General features: G+C 41.0%; 1 protein-coding gene across 5 annotated transcripts; it reads left to right on the top strand.

The window, feature by feature from the left end:
- Positions 1-102: 102 nt before the first annotated feature.
- Positions 103-14,171, top strand: LOC118370046 (RNA-binding protein 12-like). 5 transcript variants are annotated; one of them, XM_035754807.2, is made up of 6 exons: positions 118-258; positions 958-1,034; positions 1,168-1,217; positions 1,331-1,381; positions 9,020-9,106; positions 10,631-14,171. In XM_035754807.2, the coding sequence occupies exon 6, from the start codon at positions 10,656-10,658 to the stop codon at positions 13,278-13,280; it is 2,625 nt and encodes an 874-aa protein (XP_035610700.1). In that variant the 5' UTR covers positions 118-258; positions 958-1,034; positions 1,168-1,217; positions 1,331-1,381; positions 9,020-9,106; positions 10,631-10,655; the 3' UTR covers positions 13,281-14,171. The 5 variants fall into 5 exon arrangements, with proteins under 5 accessions (XP_035610698.1, XP_035610700.1, XP_052354913.1 ...); XM_052498953.1 differs by having other exon boundaries at positions 1,168-1,381; XM_035754806.2 differs by lacking the exons at positions 1,168-1,217; positions 1,331-1,381.
- The last annotated feature ends 3,666 nt before the right edge of the window (positions 14,172-17,837 follow it).

Raw genomic sequence — 17,837 nt, 5'->3', positions numbered from 1 at the left:
GTTCATAAATTATTCTCCACGTGCTCTGATTTAATTGTAGTATATTGAGTTAGTACAGCATTTTGACACATCAAATGTTCTAAAACGTGTTTGAGTCAAGTAGATGGCGTCATTATATCATGGGAGCTGAGGAGTTCTACGTCACAGCTCGAGTTCGTCGCGACCGACATTTTACTACCAGCTACAAGAAGAGAGAAGAGCACGGAATGGAGAGAACGCTACACAAAATAAAATAAAGATCTTTTAACAGATATTTCGGTAAGGACAAAAGAGAAACAGCAAACAAATGCCACTAATGTTGAAATGGTTATCCATCAGTGAAATATACGCCTGCAGACATGCGGGGACTATAGCGAGAATGAATGGTTAGCTAGCTAACAGCGTCGTTTTTTATCGGCATTTTAGATTGTTGGCCTGCCCAAATGGGGTAGCTAGCTATGTTTTTAGCAGACAGGCTATATATAATGTTAACTACCACTCTGATCCTAGCCATGGTTTAAGTTTAGAACGGTTGTGGAGAAACATTTAGGTTCGCTGTTCTGTTTTGGTTGTTTAGCTAGCTAGCTACTGTGATGTTACTAATCTGAAGTACGTTGAAGTGCAATTGTTCTGTTTTTAGCTAATGTTGCTGCTAGTAACTACCAATCTTGTTTGGCCCAGCTTCCCATAAGGATCTTATGGCTCAGTTAATCGTTAGAACCATTGAATGGTTCTAACTATGATCTTAGCCGTAATATACCTTTGGGAAACCAGGCCCTGGTTAATTAACTAGCTAGCTTCTCTAAAGCATTTTCGCCACCAGCGCCATCTTGACTGTGCTCTTTTACACGAATCACACTAGCTATCTAGCATGACGCTTTTCCTCAAGTACATATCAGTGGTGCACATCCAACTGGACAATAATGGCTACAATGATTAAACAATACTGGATGTAATTTGTATGCGGTCTTCCTGTAGTTTTGCAGAATTTGCTGTCTACCTGCAGCCCTTGGCAACTGCTTTTGTACTCTGACGGACTGAGCTTTTAGCTAACGGTACGTTACTGGCGAATGTGTTTTTACAATGAAGTCTTGCAGCGTTGTTCATGTTGACAGCGTTTTTGTGCACATACAATCTCATTGCTGCTCTTTCATCAACTTACCTGTGTGTGCTATTTGTCCTGTGTAGAGATTGGGGAACAACAAGCATGAATAGGGCAGCCCAGGTCCCTCTTCAATGTAAGAGGTTTTAACGTCAACTCTAATGCGTCCTTTGGAGACCTCAAGTCTGGGTTGTTGTCTACCACTTATTTGTATGGGCAATAACCTTGGTTTAATTGTTACGTACACAGGCTCCTTCTAGGCCAAGTTAACATCAAGATGGAATACAGATAGAAACACTGGTACGTGGATCATCTGAATCAATATGTATCCCTCCAGTTACCTGAAGAATAGACCAACATTTTGAAATTATTTAATTTGAATGGCAAGACTAGAAGAAAAGCCCATATGCAGGTCTTGACATTCAGATACATTTGCCAATGGCACACTGGGCCAGTACCAAGTGAAACGACTGGCCCGAATGAGAAATTAACTTGCCAAGTTCACAGGAAAGCAAGTTATGAACCAGCATTTCAATCGTGGGTTTTTTCATGTTTAATTTACAGTCCATTTTTTTCTAAAAATTAATCCAAACAACTGTTTGGAAAATAGAAATACACCCTCTTGAGCCCAATAACATATTGATCAACAGTAATATATTTAGGTGCCTGTACATGGTCCTGATTGCAGGCTGGTGTGCCATTTTAGCAATGAGAATTATCACATGTAGGGGAATATAACATTTTAAAATAGTTTTCAGCATAGTGGCCACATGGCTGAAGCATGGGGATGCTCATCTGCATTTACCCCGATCATTAGCTAGATATCAGACTCTAAATATGATCTAGTTTATAATATCCTAAAATACCACTAGCCCAATACAATCATGTGATTTTTACAGTGTTTAAATAGTGTAATTGTGTGAATTTTACATTCTAGGCCTACTGTTTACACACTAATGACCATGACGCGCTTCCTGTAGTTACTTTTTTTTGTCATGCCAGACACTCTGATTGTAAAACGCTGCAATTGTGCAAAAATTGGAGTTGCGAAATTAAACTGTATGGGAAAGCTGGAATCCCGCTCTTTTCAATAATTGCCATCTAAATGGTATTTTCTCTAGATTGCATTTAGGAATGTTACACAGTGACTGGGTTTATTCGAACACGTTTCTTTCCATTCAGCAATCGGCTGTATGAGGAGCTGCACGCTCTTGCCACCCGACAGTGGATATTCCGCGGATGTACGACAGCTCATTAACAGCTTCTGTAAATTTGATCTGTTTTTTTAAACAATTCTATAGACTACAGAGGGCAGCATTAGAAAATTATATTTGTATTTATTTCCTGTTTTGTATTTTTACCAACAAGTGATTTTGTGTAAATCATTTTCATGTTTTGACAATCAGGCAGCTTACATAGTATATGACTAGGCCTACGAAAACCTTTCTTTGTTAATAAAGACATTGCTCTGTAGGATGTATGATGTAAAAAACTGGCTGGTGGAGGACTTTTATTCTGTGATTATGGAATGTGTGTGCCGCTGTTCAACTCTGCGGGTCTGGAGCGAGTATCCAGGCCATACTAAGGCGGGGCTCACTCGAGACAGAGAGGGAAGGCTTTGACATTCTTGCCTCCGCTTAGAAACCGTATGCTGATTGATAACAAGTGTGAAGTGTCACGTAGGGAAGATTAATTAGACCCCATTATTTTCTGTTTTGTGGTGTGTACATGTACTGGCCCAAGCGGGCCATATGAAAGCTTGATTAACTGGCCCGGTGAGCTCGGCAGATGTTTCTGGGCCAGTCGACAGCCCTGAATGTCGGACCCTGCCATATGGCATTAGCAGTCGTTTTAAAGTCGTAACAGTGGATATGCACAGGTGTGCTGACTTGAAGTCCTACTTGAATAGACTGTTATAGCTTGTCTTTTGATCTCCATGGTCATAACATTTTCCAAAAAAACGATACTTCCTTTTTCTCCATTTGGAAGGCACTGTTGTCTTGACTTGTGTTTCCAGCAGCGGTGGAACTCCCATAATGAGAGAATATAGACTCTCCCCAAAATGATAGCATATGCATAGATGGATTATTTTATGGTGCAACAAACCTTTACTTGGCAGTACTTCCTTAAATATTAACTGCAGCTAATATTAATCTGTTGCTAATATGGCATGTGCGTTGAAGTGAACTTGCTCTCTTCTAGCTTATTTCTAGCTTTATTATTGTTGCAAATGATTTCACATTTTGTCATCCGAATGGTTATATTCTGCTTTGTCATGTTGAAGTGCACACGTCCATTGTTGCTGATGTGTATGAAGTGGCTAGGTGCTCTCAGGAATGACCTTTGTCTCCTGTATCTTTTGTAGAAAGATTCCCACACAGTTGAGAGATTGTAGTGTGCTGGAGTTTTGAAGTTACATTGATGAGTGTTAATGTGTGGGTGGTTGTTTTTTCTCTAACATTTTGTATACGATATAAGGAATATGGGAGGCTGCATTTCATTGTAGGCCCAGGCTTATATTTTTCATGGGGCAGGCTTTGAATACAATCCTCAGTGCGAGACTGACACAACGGGCCTGATTTAGGGTTTGTCCATAGACTGGCTGATTTTAAAAAAAAAAAAAAATTTTAAAAAAAAAAAAAAAAAAAAAAAATTTAGCAACAAAACCGACTCATGTGCGATAGTGATGCGCGGGTTGACTCAACCCGAAATCCCTGTGGTTATATCCGTGGGGAGGGTTGGTTTAGGGTCATTAAATATTGTGTGGCTGAAGGGCAGGTGGCTGTTAGGCGAGTTGAATGTAGAGAAACAATGCCTTAAATAATCCATAAATGTATCATTGTGCAAATTATTTTGCCTACATTAATGTATTTTTTTATTTTAGGCTATCTATTAGTGCATAAGCTTTAGGGCTTAACTGGCCGAAAAAGTGAACTTCAATCCACAGTGGCAAAAGGACATGGTTAAAGTTTAATTCAATAAGACAAGCTGTGAATGGAGAGTATAAAATAAAGAAACGGGGGAGACAGAAATTCATGTTTGGAAAAGATTTGGTGAAGTGGTAAGAGGATAATGGTATGTGTGATGGTTGTGAGGCTCTCTACAAATTAGACAGTCACAAGACAGGACTTCAAATAGGCCTGTGGCGTTTCAATGAAACAATGGCCTACTGTTTAGATGGGTTAAATGGAAACTGACATCTGGAAATTGACTAACCAGAATGACTTACTGTTTATTGGAAAACTCCAAAGTCCACTAATACTAGCCCGGTGTGAATCGACATCCTTGTGGTTTGAGCAAGAAAACAATAACTGATTCAATAAATTGAACGAAGTGCTGCCTATATACAGTGGGGCAAAAAAGTATTTAGTCAGCCACCAATTGTGCAAGTTCTCCCACTTAAAAAGATGAGAGGCCTGTAATTTTCATCATAGGTACACTTCAACTATGACAGACAAAATGAGAAAAAAAAAATGCAGAAAATCACATTGTAGGATTTTTAATGAATGTATTTGCAAATTATGGTGGAAAATAAGTATTTGGTCACCTACAAGTTTATCAATACTTTGTTATATACCCTTTGTTGGCAATGACAGAGGTCAAACGTTTTCTGTAAGTTTACACAAGGTTTTCACACACTGTTGCTGGTATTTTGGCCCATTCCTCCATGCAGATCTCCTCTAGAGCAGTGATGTTTTAGGGCTGTTGCTGGGCAACATGGACTTTCAACTCCCTTTTCTATGGGGTTGAGATCTGGAGACTGGCCACTCCAGGACCTTGAAATGCTTCTTACGAAGCCACTCCTTCGTTGCCCGGGCAGTGTGTTTGGGATCATTGTCATGCTGAAAGACCCAGCCATGTTTCATCTTCAATGCCCTTGCTGATGGAAGGTTTTCACTCAAAATCTCACGATACTTGGCCCCATTCATTATTTCCTTTACACGGATCAGTCGTCCTGGTCCCTTTGCAGAAACACAGCCAGAGCATGATGTTTCCACCCCCATGCTTCACAGTAGGTATGGTGTTCTTTGGATGCAACTCAGCATTCTTTGTCCTCCAAACACGACGAGTTGAGTTTTTACCAAAAAGTTATATTTTGGTTTCATCTGACCATATGACATTCTCCCAATCTTCTTCTGGATCATCCAAATGCTCTCTAGCAAACTTCAGACGTGCCTGGACATGTACTGGCTTAAGCAGGGGGACACGTCTGGCACTGCAGGATTTGAGTCCCTGGCGGCGTAGTGTGTTACTGATGGTAGGCTTTGTTACTTTGGTCCCAGCTCTCTGCAGGTCATTCACTAGGTCCCCCGTGTGGTTCTGGGATTTTTGCTCACTGTTCTTGTGATCATTTTGACCCCACAGGGTGAGATCTTGCGTGGAGCCCCAGATCGAAGGAGATTATCAGTGGTCTTGTATGTCTTCCAATTCCTAATAATTGCTCCCACAGTTGATTTCTTCAAATCAAGCTTGCTTACCTATTGCAGATTCAGTCTTCCCAGCCTGGTGCAGGTCTACAATTTTGTTTCTGGTGTCCTTTGACAGCTCTTTGGTCTTGGCCATAGTGGAGTTTGGAGTGTGTCTGTTTGAGGTTGTGGACAGGTGTCTTTTATACTGATAACAAGTTCAAACAGGTGCCATTAATACAAGTAACGAGTGGAGGACAAAGGAGCCTCTTAACTTCTTGCGACTAGCAAACCTGTATCCGGGAGCGTAATCATAGCCTCAAATGCATTAGCATAATGCATCTTTTCTTATTCATGAAATTCGCAAATTAAATAAATACATTCAAACACAAGCTTAGCCTTTTGTTAACAACACTGTTATCTTAGATTTTCAAAATATGCGTTACAGCCAACCCTAAACAAGCATTTGTGTAAGTATATCATGGCATAATGCTATGCTAGGCTCTGCTGGCAGCAGGCAACATTTTCACGAAAATAAGAAAAGCAACCAAATTAAATAATTTACTTTTGAAGAACTTCAGATGCTTTCACTCAGGAGACTCCCAGTTAGATAGCAAATGTTCCTTTTTTCAAAAAATAATATATTTGTAGGCGAAAAAGCTCCCGTTTGTTCATCATGCTTGACCGAAAAATACTTCAACTATAACGCCAAACTTTTTTCAAAATTTGCTCCATAATATCGACAGAAACATGGCAAACGTTGTTTAGGATCCATCCTCAAGGTGTTTTTAACATATGTATTCGATAATATATCCGTCGAGGCAATTCGTTTCTCAAAAGAAACGATTGGAAAAATGGCTACCTCAGTATTTTACGCAAGATTTTCTCCGGGAGACACCATGTGACCACTCGCTATATATGGTCCCTTACAGCCATTCTCCAATGGAAATGCCTAAAAAGACGTTACAATGCTGTAGACACATTGGGGAATGTGTGGAAAACGTAAGCTCATTCGTAGCCCATTCACAGCCATATAAGGAGTCATTGGCATGAGGCGGTTTTAAAAAATGCGGCACTTCCTGATTGGATTTTTATCTGGGTTTCGCCTGTAACCTCAGTTCTCTGGCACTCATAGACAATATCTTTGTAGTTTTGGAAACGTCAGTGTTTTCTTTCCAAAGCTGTCAATTATATGCATAGTCGAGCATCTTTTCGTGACAAAACATCTTGTTTAAAACGGGAACGTTTTTCATCCAAAAATTTAAGTAGCACCCCCTCCCCTATATACAACTTTAAAGAAGAAGTTAAAGGTCTGTGAGAGCCAGAAATCTTACTTGTTTGTAGGTGACCAATACTTGTTTTCCACCATGATTTGCAAATAAATTTATTAAAAATCCTACAATGTGATTTTCTGGATTTTTTTTTCTTCTAATTTTGTCTGTCATAGTTGAAGTGTACCTATGAAGAAAATTACAGGCCTCTCTCATCTTTTTAAGTTGGAGAACTTGCACAATTGGTGGCTGACTAAATACTTTTTTGCCCCACTGTATATGAAGGGCCTACATATATGAACTTTTACAGTGAATGCTTTTGTTTATGTTTTGTGCAAATTAATTGAACACCAAATGCATCATAAAAAAAAACATTGCGCCTATTTAATGCAAACCTTGCAGTTAATGGATCGCAAAACGGCATAGATCTGAGCTAAACGTTTGGAACAAGTTCACTTTCTCAATCAATCGCTAAAATATCATAATGATTATGATCACACTTCCTCAATTCAAATTTTATGGTGACACTGTACCAAAGATGGTTTAGGAACTTGAGCTTGGTTCCCAAGTTATAAGTGTAGCCTGTTGTGGCTTGGACTTGTTGAAATAACTAAACACTTAGAAAAAAAATCTCCAGGCTTCTATCAATTCAGTTTGGGAAAGAAACGTGTTGTCCTAATCGTCCGATGGAATGGCAGACATTCTGGGGTAATACACACAACCAAGGTTGTCTAATAGTACTAGTCACGTGCGAATAGGGCTGTAGCCTTAACTCCTGCAGAATTAAGCATTTCTTGCAGAAAAAACTCTACACCAAATGTAGGCAAAATTTGGACTTGGGAACAGGAGTGGAAAAATATAATTGATTTATTTCTGTATCTTGAGAGAATGCAGTGCTCAGTTCGATACGCTCTGCAGAGGTGCTGTCTTCATAAAAGATGATACTATTTCAACCACATAAAATATGCATCGAAGCTGAACTGAAATCTTATCAGAAACGTGTCGTTTTCACAACTTTCTTTTTCCTTGCAACCAGCCAAACTGTCATTTGAACATTTTGCACAGATAATCTTTCCTGTTTGTTTTTGCTTTATTGTAATTTCTCCCCGTCCCCAAACGTCTTTGCTCCACAAAAGATGACAATGTCCAATGTCAGATTACCAATGTCAACTTGATTAAAGCATTCATTCTTTTGATCTATTACATTCTGTTGAGCAAGGGATTATTTAGTAAATAAATTAATCTTAAATTGGACCTTTTTTTTTGACTGAATGAGGCAATTTAGCTATTAGGATTAGTTATGATAAATGTGTCATTGTTGGCATATACTGTATTGCTAGAGGCTGGTGGGAGGAGCTATAGGAGGATGGGCTCATTCTAAAGGCTGGAATGGAATTGATGGAACGGAGTCAAACGTGTGGTTTCCATATGTTGGATGTGTTTGATAACGTGCCATTACAATGAGACTGTCCTCATAATACTCCCACAAGCCTCAACTGCTGTAGATTAATGCGCAAACAATTTTCCAGTGAGAAATTCTACCCTCGTTCTAAAAACAGCTTCTTTACGATATTTTTTGTAATTTAGTTAACAAAATCATGCAAGTACTCAAACAGCCACAAAAGGTAAAATGCACATCCCTACCAGCGAACAATGAACTGAAAACTCGAAAGAGTCATGGTTCTACAAACCTGTCGTTCATAGGGGGCTTTTTCAGAGGTGTCACTTGTGACTTCGACTTGCAAAACTGTGCTTTAAACAATGTACATTTGATTGCTAGGCAATCTGCACATTGCTAGGTGAACTGCACATCCCTCATTTACATTTAGAGATGTTATCATTTACGTTTTATATAGAATACTTTAGAAATGTACCTAAGAATAAGTTATTCCGTTAGAATGGGGGAAATTCTGTATTTCACTGCTGAAGTTTTTCAATGGCATGCATGTTTATTTTGCTGTTATGGATTGCTGTGATGAATGAAATGTGTCTGCTTGATGTCAACATGAGAAATTGAGATTTATGAGATGCATGATTTTCATTATTATTGTGTGGTTTTTGGCAAGGCAGCCATTTCAGAGTTTGCTCTTATTGTTTATTGTTGATGCCAATTTACTACATTTCTCTGACCATCTACTGACACAAAAGAGCTGATATGGTGCTGGGGCTGAATCAAGAGTGTTTTGTACATGTTGTTCACTAAGGATGCCTAAATTTGCCTGCTCATGTTTTTGCTTCCATTTCCTATTCTTTTGTTACAGTCTAGAATTGATTTAAATTGCTTGCCGTCAGGATTGGCTTGGATATCCTGTGCCACAGTTTTAACGAAGCACCACTTATTATTACAGGTAAGCTTGTAAATATGTCCTGAACATAGGTTCATTCAATTGACTGCCAGTCCGACTTTCACAACCTCCTGTGGGCTCTTGGTGGTTTTTACCAGTAATTATTCGCTTTGTTAGGCTATGTTCATGGACCTTATTGATTCCCTTTGGGCTCAATGTTCACTCCATTGTGGAAACCTCTGAAGGTGTGGAGAGCTAAGAATGACCTACCAAGGTATGAGTGGTATAGAGGGAGTGCATGGTATGTTAGTAGCTTTCTTTGGCAAAATACCGCATCCACAAAGCCCTAAGTAAATGTCTCCACTTCATGACCCGACTGCCTTCTGTGGACCACATTCTCTCTACCTACTTTTTGATAGGCTGTTTTGTCCAACACTTGCTCTAAACAATGCTTGAGTCTCAGGCCTAAGCATATGCTAATTGTTTTGCTCTTTTAATGTTTTAATATGGTTGGTGTTGTGATAAAACAACATTTTTGACTGGTATTTAAATTATTCATAAATGCATTTTTATGTTTACCAGTTGCTACTGAGATGGCACAGTGTCGCCCAATTAGGCATACTGCATTGCGGTAATATCAAATTGACACATTTTCATATTTTAAAGGTTGAGTAAGTTGGGTTTTTGTCCACAAATGTACCCAAATTCCTATAGTAGGTAAATAATTTAGTTAGTGACTGCCATAGTGTATTTATTTTGTTGAGGTCTATTAGCTGAGGTCTTACTTTTTCAAAGCCATTTTAGCTGTCTCGCTAATTGTTCGGTACAAATCTAGCATAGAATCATGTAAAATGTTCACTCTGCCAGCATTGTCTCCCTTTCGAGGAACTGTGAATTTCCTGTACAGGCCTGCTACTCCTGCCGACTAAAGACACTGAAAAACGTGCTAGCCAACGTTTGCACTATGTAACTAAATACTGCATTCTGAACCACAGAACATCTTTACATTCAAGATAGTGTAGTTAAACAAAGGAAAGTCAACTTGATGTAGTTTTTATTAGGATTTGTCAGCTATTGTTGGTAAGTAATGCATCCTGCAAGCTTCGAAAATGACTTACTCAGCCTTTAAATTCAGGCACCTTCTTCCACCTGACCTTTACTGGACATAAACCTCATGATGCATCAGATTGGTAAATTGGAAGTTGGGCTACAGGTTCATCCAATTTACAGTATTGAAATGTGTGGTACTCTGGGTCTAATTATGAGCAAGCTTTAGGCCTACGAGCTAAATTTAGGCCAAGATTTGCATATTAGACCTTGGGCTGACATAATCTCCTTGAGCCAAGGCTGATGTATGTGGTAAATGAAGCAATGTGTGGATGGCTGTGTGAGAGTGGTGATGAGTAGACAGACGGCCTGATACTTGCACATGTATTTTGAATTCCTCTATTGATGCATTGGGCTCTCATCGAATGCCTCCAAACGTAAGCTGTTTTCTAAATCATGGTTTGTCTCCTGCTCTTTTTGTTTTGTCTGTTCTTTACTCTTTCCTCTAGTCTTACGGTGGTTGCCTTTTTTCACCTGCAGGTGTGTGTTGTTTCGCCTCAGCAGCATGGCTGTGGTCATCCGCTTGCAGGGTCTCCCGATAGTGGCGGGCACCATGGACATACGCCATTTCTTCTCTGGATTGACTATCCCGGATGGTGGGGTGCATATTGTAGGGGGTGAACATGGTGAGGCTTTTATTGTTTTCGCCACAGATGAAGATGCCAGGCTTGGCATGATGCGTACAGGGGGAGCAATCAAAGGTTCTAAAGTGTCACTTTTGCTGAGCAGCAAGACAGAGATGCAGAATATGATCGAACTTAGCCGCAGGCGTTTTGAAACGGGCAATGTGGAGGGAGCCGCAGGAAACGGTAGAAGGCCAGGCCCCACGGTTCGCACAGGTGGGAGGGGCAGTTTACCCACCACTTTACAAGGCTTCAGCAACACCACACCAACCACAGTCACCACAGCTGCATCTGCACATGAAACTATAAGCAACAAAAATGTGTCCACGTTTGCCACAACTAGCATGGGAAACATGCCCCCCAGTTTCAGCAACAACTTCAGCAGCCCAAATCTTACCATGGGATCCACTATGACAACAGCCATGTCCTCCCTCAACTCTGTACCACCACCTATCCCCCCTTTGCCAACCATGCCATCCCTTCCACCCATGCCTTCCATACCCCCCATGCCACTTCCACCACCTGTGTCCTCTATGCCTCCTGTTCCCACTGTGTCACCTTTAACCCAAGGCCCCCCTGTCCTTCCCATGAGTCATCTGTCCCACATGGGCTCAATGCCACCATTTAACCCAGGCATCCCACCCCCTGGTGGACTGGCCTCAGGGCTGCCTCTAGGAACCCCAAACCACATGTTTCTGGGCCACATGAACCCCCTGTTAAATATCCAGGCACACATGAAGGCAGCAATAGGTAATTCAGACGAGTTATATGTCCACCTTCAAGGCCTGCCCTTCTCAGGTACAGAAATGGATATTAGGGAGTTTTTCCGTGGCTTAGCGGTGGACTCCATCCGACTGGTCAGGGACAACATGGGCTGGAGTAGCGGCAGGGCGCTGGCCAAGTTCTTTTCCCCTCAGGACACTTTTGAGGCACTCAAAAGAAGCACCGGAATGTTAGGGCAAAGGTATGTTGACATCTCTCCGGCCACAGAGAGGCAGTGGATGAGTGTCAGCAGTGGTGGCATCGGGGTTGGAGGGCAAGCCCACTCAAAATTCAATAATGAGCCGCAAGACCAGCACCGCCGCAGCAACATGAGTTCAGCGTCCCCGTCAACCAGAGACCGTGCGAGGTCCCGCTCCCCTCACAACAAGGAGTTCTGTGTTTACCTGAAAGGCCTGCCCTACGAAGCAGTAAACAAACAGATCTGTGAGTTTTTCAAAAACTTGGATATTGTGGAAGACAGCATTTACATTGCTTATGGACCCACTGGCCGAGCTACAGGCGAGGGCTTTGTCGAGTTCAAAAATGAAATGGACTACAAAGTTGCACTCGGCTGTCACATGCAGTATATGGGTAGCCGATTCATACAAGTTCACCCCATCAGTAAAAATGCTATGTTTGAAAAGATTGGTTCCATTCGTCAAAGGATGCAGGGTGGTGATAAGAAAAACAACTCAGAATCAGTCAAGAGCCCTAGAAACTGTGCTCACATCTCAAATATTCCATATAATGTGTCAAAGAAAGATGTCCGTCTGTTTCTAGATGGCATTTCAGTATTTGACGAAAGTCTTAAAGTTCTGGTTGACGGCAGTGGTAACGGTCTAGGTCAGGCTGTTATGCAGTTCAGGGCAGAAGAGGATGCACTAAATGCTGAGAGACTACACAGGCAGAAGTTAAATGGCAGAGATGCCTTTGTACATTTGATCACCTTTGAGCAGATGAAGGAAATTGAGAGAAACCCACCACCGCAGGTTAAAAGAGGCCAGAAACCCCAAGGGAACACTCAAGGCCAGGCACACAGCCATGTTCAGGCACAGAATCCAGTTCAAGGTCACCCCTTTGCCGGTATGACAGGAGATGAGTTCAACTTCCTCAGAAATACTGTAGGCAATTTAGGCAATGGTCCTTTTACGCCGTTTACTGTCCCAGGTAATGGACTAGCAGGCCCCCCTCCACCCCCACTTGCAGCAAGTCTTGGGGATGTAGCCCTTAGCATACCCCCACCCATGGTTGCCGGTCACTTGCCTGGAGCAGTTCTGGAACCCCCGGGCTTCCGACCAGGCAGCAACAATGGCCCACCTGGGTTTGGGCCAGAGGGATTGAGGGGCATGCCACCTTTTGACAATGGCCCTAGAAAGAGCAGAGGCCTCAACCACAACAACCGAGGAGGTGGCCATGGGCAATCAGGAGGGTGTCCTCAGTCTGCCTTTGGTCCTGGCTCTGACCCTCTGAGAGGACAATCAACTGGAGGCCCTGGTAACCCTCGTGGACCTACCATTGTAAAGATTCAAAACATGCCTTTCACTGTAACAGTTGATGAGATTCTCGATTTCTTTTATGGGTATCAGGTGCTGCCTGGTTCAGTCTGTCTGCAGTTCAGTGAAAAGGGCCTGCCCACCGGTGAGGCAATGGTTGCCTTTGAGTCACACAAGGAGGCAACATCTGCTGTCATGGATTTAAATGATAGGCCTATTGGGGCTAGGAAAGTGAAGATAACCCTAGGATAAGACTCCCAATTCTCCCCTCTACCAATAATGATTAAGTGAAACATGCGGTTTCATTAATGCAAAGGTAAGAACTTGCATTTAGGATGCATTTAATCTCCCAACTATCTTTAGTTCCTTTACCAAAGTTTGTAGTGTAGGAATGAAATGGAAAACTGCTATATCTATTTGATGTATGATATGATTACAAAAGTAGGGTGTGGATTTTCAAATGGCAAAAAGCTAACTGTTGCCATGTTGATGCAGCTTGAGTCCAATCCCGTTTCGAGCAAGAGCGCTGAAATTAATTTCAAAAGTCAAAATAATATGGTTAGGAGGAGGGTAGTCTCTTATTGCTGTGCTGAGACATCACTTTCACTTGGAAGCATGTATCATTTTCAAATGCCCTGACACATTTTGTGTTCTTGTATTTCTTCCATAGATTTAACATTCTTTACTTTTACCTGTGCTTTGTGACGATATTCTAAAGGGGGTACTCACCAAATGCTGCCATGCATGGTGTTAGTACAGAGAACACTTATTGTGCCATGGTTAAAGCATTTGCTTATTTGCTCTATGCTGTTTTTCACTGTTAATAAATGCAAATGTTAATGTTAGCTATGATGTGAGATTGTACTGCTTGTTTCTGAGAAAAATATTTAGAACTTTTGCATTTGGTTTAATGGTCTGCAGAGCTCTTTAGAACGTTTTGTATCTGCCAACCCTCCCACTGCGATATGTTCTTTTTGAAATTATGAGCTGTTTGGAATGTCTTAGTTTTGTAGTGTTGCCTGACAAGATACATTTTTATGTTTCATTTTTGGGGACGTTCCAGTTTATTATTTCACAAGTGTGTGTATATAGCCTACTGTTTAGCTTACACCTTTGTCAATAAAATGACATTCCTGACATAGATCTATCTACAAGGCATTCTATTTTTCTCCAATGCTTTTTCACTTCTTGCTGATTTTTCCATATGAACAATTAAAATGGTTTTGGAAGGGAAGGCACCAAGTTTTTCCCAAACATGTTCCAGGTATGAAAAACTTTTAGATAGGCCTAAGTATTGCTGTTAGGGATGGTTAGGCCTAAGTATTGCTGTTAGGGATGGTTAGGTTAACCTTAAAGGGTCATATAGGCTTGGCTATATCTAGGTCTTTGCAAGTGAACATATAGGATATATAGGGGTTGAATGGGAAATTCAATCGGATTTTACCAAGAAACCTATATACCCGGTTTCCCAGACCCAGATTAGGATTATTCCTGGACTAAAATGCCTTTTCATGGCAATTCTGTTTAGAATCATTTTTTAGAACAGGACCAAGCTTAATCTGTTTTAGAAACCATCCTTTAAGTAACTCTCCAATGAAAATCTCACTTTTAAAAGTTCATTCTGTTAACTTGTACCCAAATAATGTTGTTGACCTGTCTTATTTGTGGCCAAAGCAAATATTAGAGAAAAAAAACTTCAAATCCCCAACTCAAAGTTGTGTCAAACAGACTGTTTAAAAAATGCTTGCTATTTCCTCATAGAACATGTCATGTTGGCTCATTGGCTGAGCTGGCCAATCAGCGGACTACTTCCATGAATATTTGAGAAGGGGGGGTATTTAAGATACTCTTTGAAGAGGTAGTGTTTCAGATTTTTTCGGAAGATGGGAAGGGACTCTGCTGTCCTAGCTTCAGGGGGAAGCTGGTTCTACCATTGGGGTGCCAGGACAGAGAAGAGCTTGGACTGGGCTGAGCGCAAGAGACCAGAGGTGGCAGAACGGAGTGCTCTGGTTGGGGTGTAGAGTTTGAGCGTGGCCTGACGGTAGGGAGGGGCAGTTTCTTTTGCTGCTCCGTATGCAAGTACAATGGCCTTGTGGTGGACCATCCAAACCCATAAAAGCTGCATTTTAGCAAGGCCCAATGTAGCTGTTTTTAGCTCTGTGTCAAATCATTTCTGAGTAACAATTACTGTGACTGTTTTCAATTAAAATGGTCAAAAAAGATCTTCTTAGCAAGCGCAATTTCTCAAGCAAGAATTTTGCTAGGAGTGTGGAGGGGAAAACTGAAAACAATCTCTTATTGGCAGAGAGTTTTCGAACTCCCTTATTGGTCTGTTAACTAATTTACCACCTGGAAATGTCACCAGGCAGGCTAAAACTCCATCCCACCAAAAAAAGCATGATATTTCAAGAGGTATTTTCAAACAGCTCTTACACTAAAAGGGCATTCTCTTTTCCACAGTATTAAAATCTACATTTTGACTGCACTGGGCCTACAAGTACTTTTTTTTTGGACAGAACTATTTGGCTCGTATTGTAATTTAATTATAGGTCAAATTTCATAGAAATCTGGAAACACTGGACAGTTACTTTAAAACACATGTCAAAATCCAGTCCTCGAGGGCCAAGTTCTGCTTGTCTTCACTCCTCCCTTGTACTTGATTGATCAATTAAGGTCATTGATTAGTTAAGAACTAGTTAAGTACTCCCCTCACCTGGTTGTGTAGGTCTTAATTGTACAAGAATAAAAAAACAAACATCAGAAACATGGCTCTACAGGAATTTAGTTCGACACCCTTGCCTTTACAGGGATACTTCGGGATCTTGGCCATTAAACCCTGTCTAGTTCTGATGAAGCCGTGGATACTATTTTTGTCTCTGCGTGCAGTTTGAAGTTAGCAATTGTGCTAACGCTAGTTAGCAACTAACTAATGTTGCCGCAATGATGAAGTCAATGGTAACTGCTAGCATGCCAGTAGTTACCATAGACTTCCAGTCATTGTGCTAATGCTAGTTAGCATTTGCTCGACAAACTACCTTTAACCGCCTTCATACTGGATGTAGAGAGACAAAAATGATATCCATCAATGAGTTTGTTAATCTGGGGAGGTAGATAAAGGGCTTCATTGTCAAAATCTCAAAGTATCTCTTGGAATCACTTCACTCAAATGTTTTTTATTTTAAAGTATTTTGTTCAGTAGGCCACTGTTGATATGGTCCCAAACATGTTACATTACAGCAGTAAAATTGTCATGGTGGAGCACTGAATATAATTCTGTTCATAAATTGTCTCTGTGTTTGTGTTGAGAGTGGAATAAATTGTGTACTGTCACAAGGCTCACTTTCAATTCCACTATAGATGCTAGTGGCAAACATGCCTACTGTAAGGCTAAGAGAGTCTTTGTTTCTTGTGTTACAAGCTAGCCTACCGCTCAACCTACATTTGTCTTGTTTTTATAATGCGGTTTAATGGAAAGTTTTTGACTGAGTTCATATAAGTTCTCTGAACATGAATTATATATGTTTAAATGTCATTATCTATACAGCCTTGTTTTATTTTCAGTCTCTATAAATCAGGCAGAGTAATCATATAGGGTGGTCATTAAATAAGTTGTTTACTTCGTCACGTTTGAAAGAAGAGTGAAATGCTGGGGGTTCTAACGAGTCCACGGCTTGAGAAGGGCCTAGTTTTCAGCACTGGGGTGACGTGGTGGGTTGTTGGGGACAGACATGACAACCTAGGGCATGGTGTGAACGAAATTGGCCTGAAAGATGCCTTTGTGTCTGTTAGAGAGAGACGATGCAAAGCAAGTTGGGACTTACCTGTCATTCAGTATTCATACGTACCTATTTTGGTTTGCTTCCTTTCAAAGTCACAACAGAAGTCACTGAGTGTGCTTCTGGATTGAACTTTTTGAATATTATGCATTACACCTACTTTTTGCATACCAAGCTGCTGGGTGTAAGGCAATGGTTCACTATTGGATTTGCATGCAAAGGTAAGTACGAGTTATTTTTATGAATTGTGTGAGGTGACACATGGTGTGTAATAAATGAAGTATTTGAGCATAATGATGCTAATATCTAGGTTTGTTGGACTTGCTTTATTGTGGTTTGACTTAAGATGGGAAAAGCAGGAATACACACTCTTGAAATTAAGCAGTCAACCGGATTGTTACCTAAAGCAGTAAGCTACACTATATATACAAGAATATGTGCACACCCCTTCAAATTAGTGGATTCAGCTATTTCACCCACACCCGTTGCTGACGGGTGTATAAAATCGAGCACACAACCATGCAATCTCCATAGACAATTATTGGCAGAATGGCCTTAGTGAAGAGCTCAGTGACTTTCAACATTGCACCGTCATAGGATTCCACCTTTCCAACAACTGTTTGTCAAATTTCTGCCCTGCTAGAGCTTCACCAGTCAACTGTAAGAGCTGTCATTGTGAAGTGGAAACGTCTAGGAGTAGCAACGGCTCAGCCACAAAGTTGTAGGCCACACAAGCTCACAGAACGGGACCACTGAGTGCTGAAGCACGTAGCGTGTAAATATCCTCAGCTGCAATACTCACTACCGAGTTCCAAACTGCCTCAGGAAGCAACGTTAGGACAAAAGATTATCATGTGCAATGCTAAGTGTCTGTGCTTCCAAATTTGTGGCAACAGTTTGGGGAAGGCCCTTTCCTGTTTCAGCTTGACAATGCCTCCATGCACAAAGCGATGTCCATGCAGAAATGGTTTGTTGATTGGTGTCAAAGAACTTGACTGATCTGCACATACATATCCCTGACCTCAACCCCATT

The sequence above is a fragment of the Oncorhynchus keta genome, chromosome 37, assembly GCF_023373465.1.
Source record: "Oncorhynchus keta strain PuntledgeMale-10-30-2019 chromosome 37, Oket_V2, whole genome shotgun sequence".
Lineage (NCBI taxonomy): Eukaryota > Metazoa > Chordata > Actinopteri > Salmoniformes > Salmonidae > Oncorhynchus > Oncorhynchus keta.
The sequence above is the reverse complement of the archived record's forward strand: the minus strand, read 5'-3'. Positions and strand labels throughout refer to the sequence as shown.

Coding starts and splice junctions, on each gene's coding strand:
- LOC118370046 (XM_035754805.2), top strand. CDS start 10,656: ATGGCTGTGGTCATCCGCTTGCAGGGTCTCCCGATAGTGGCGGGCACC.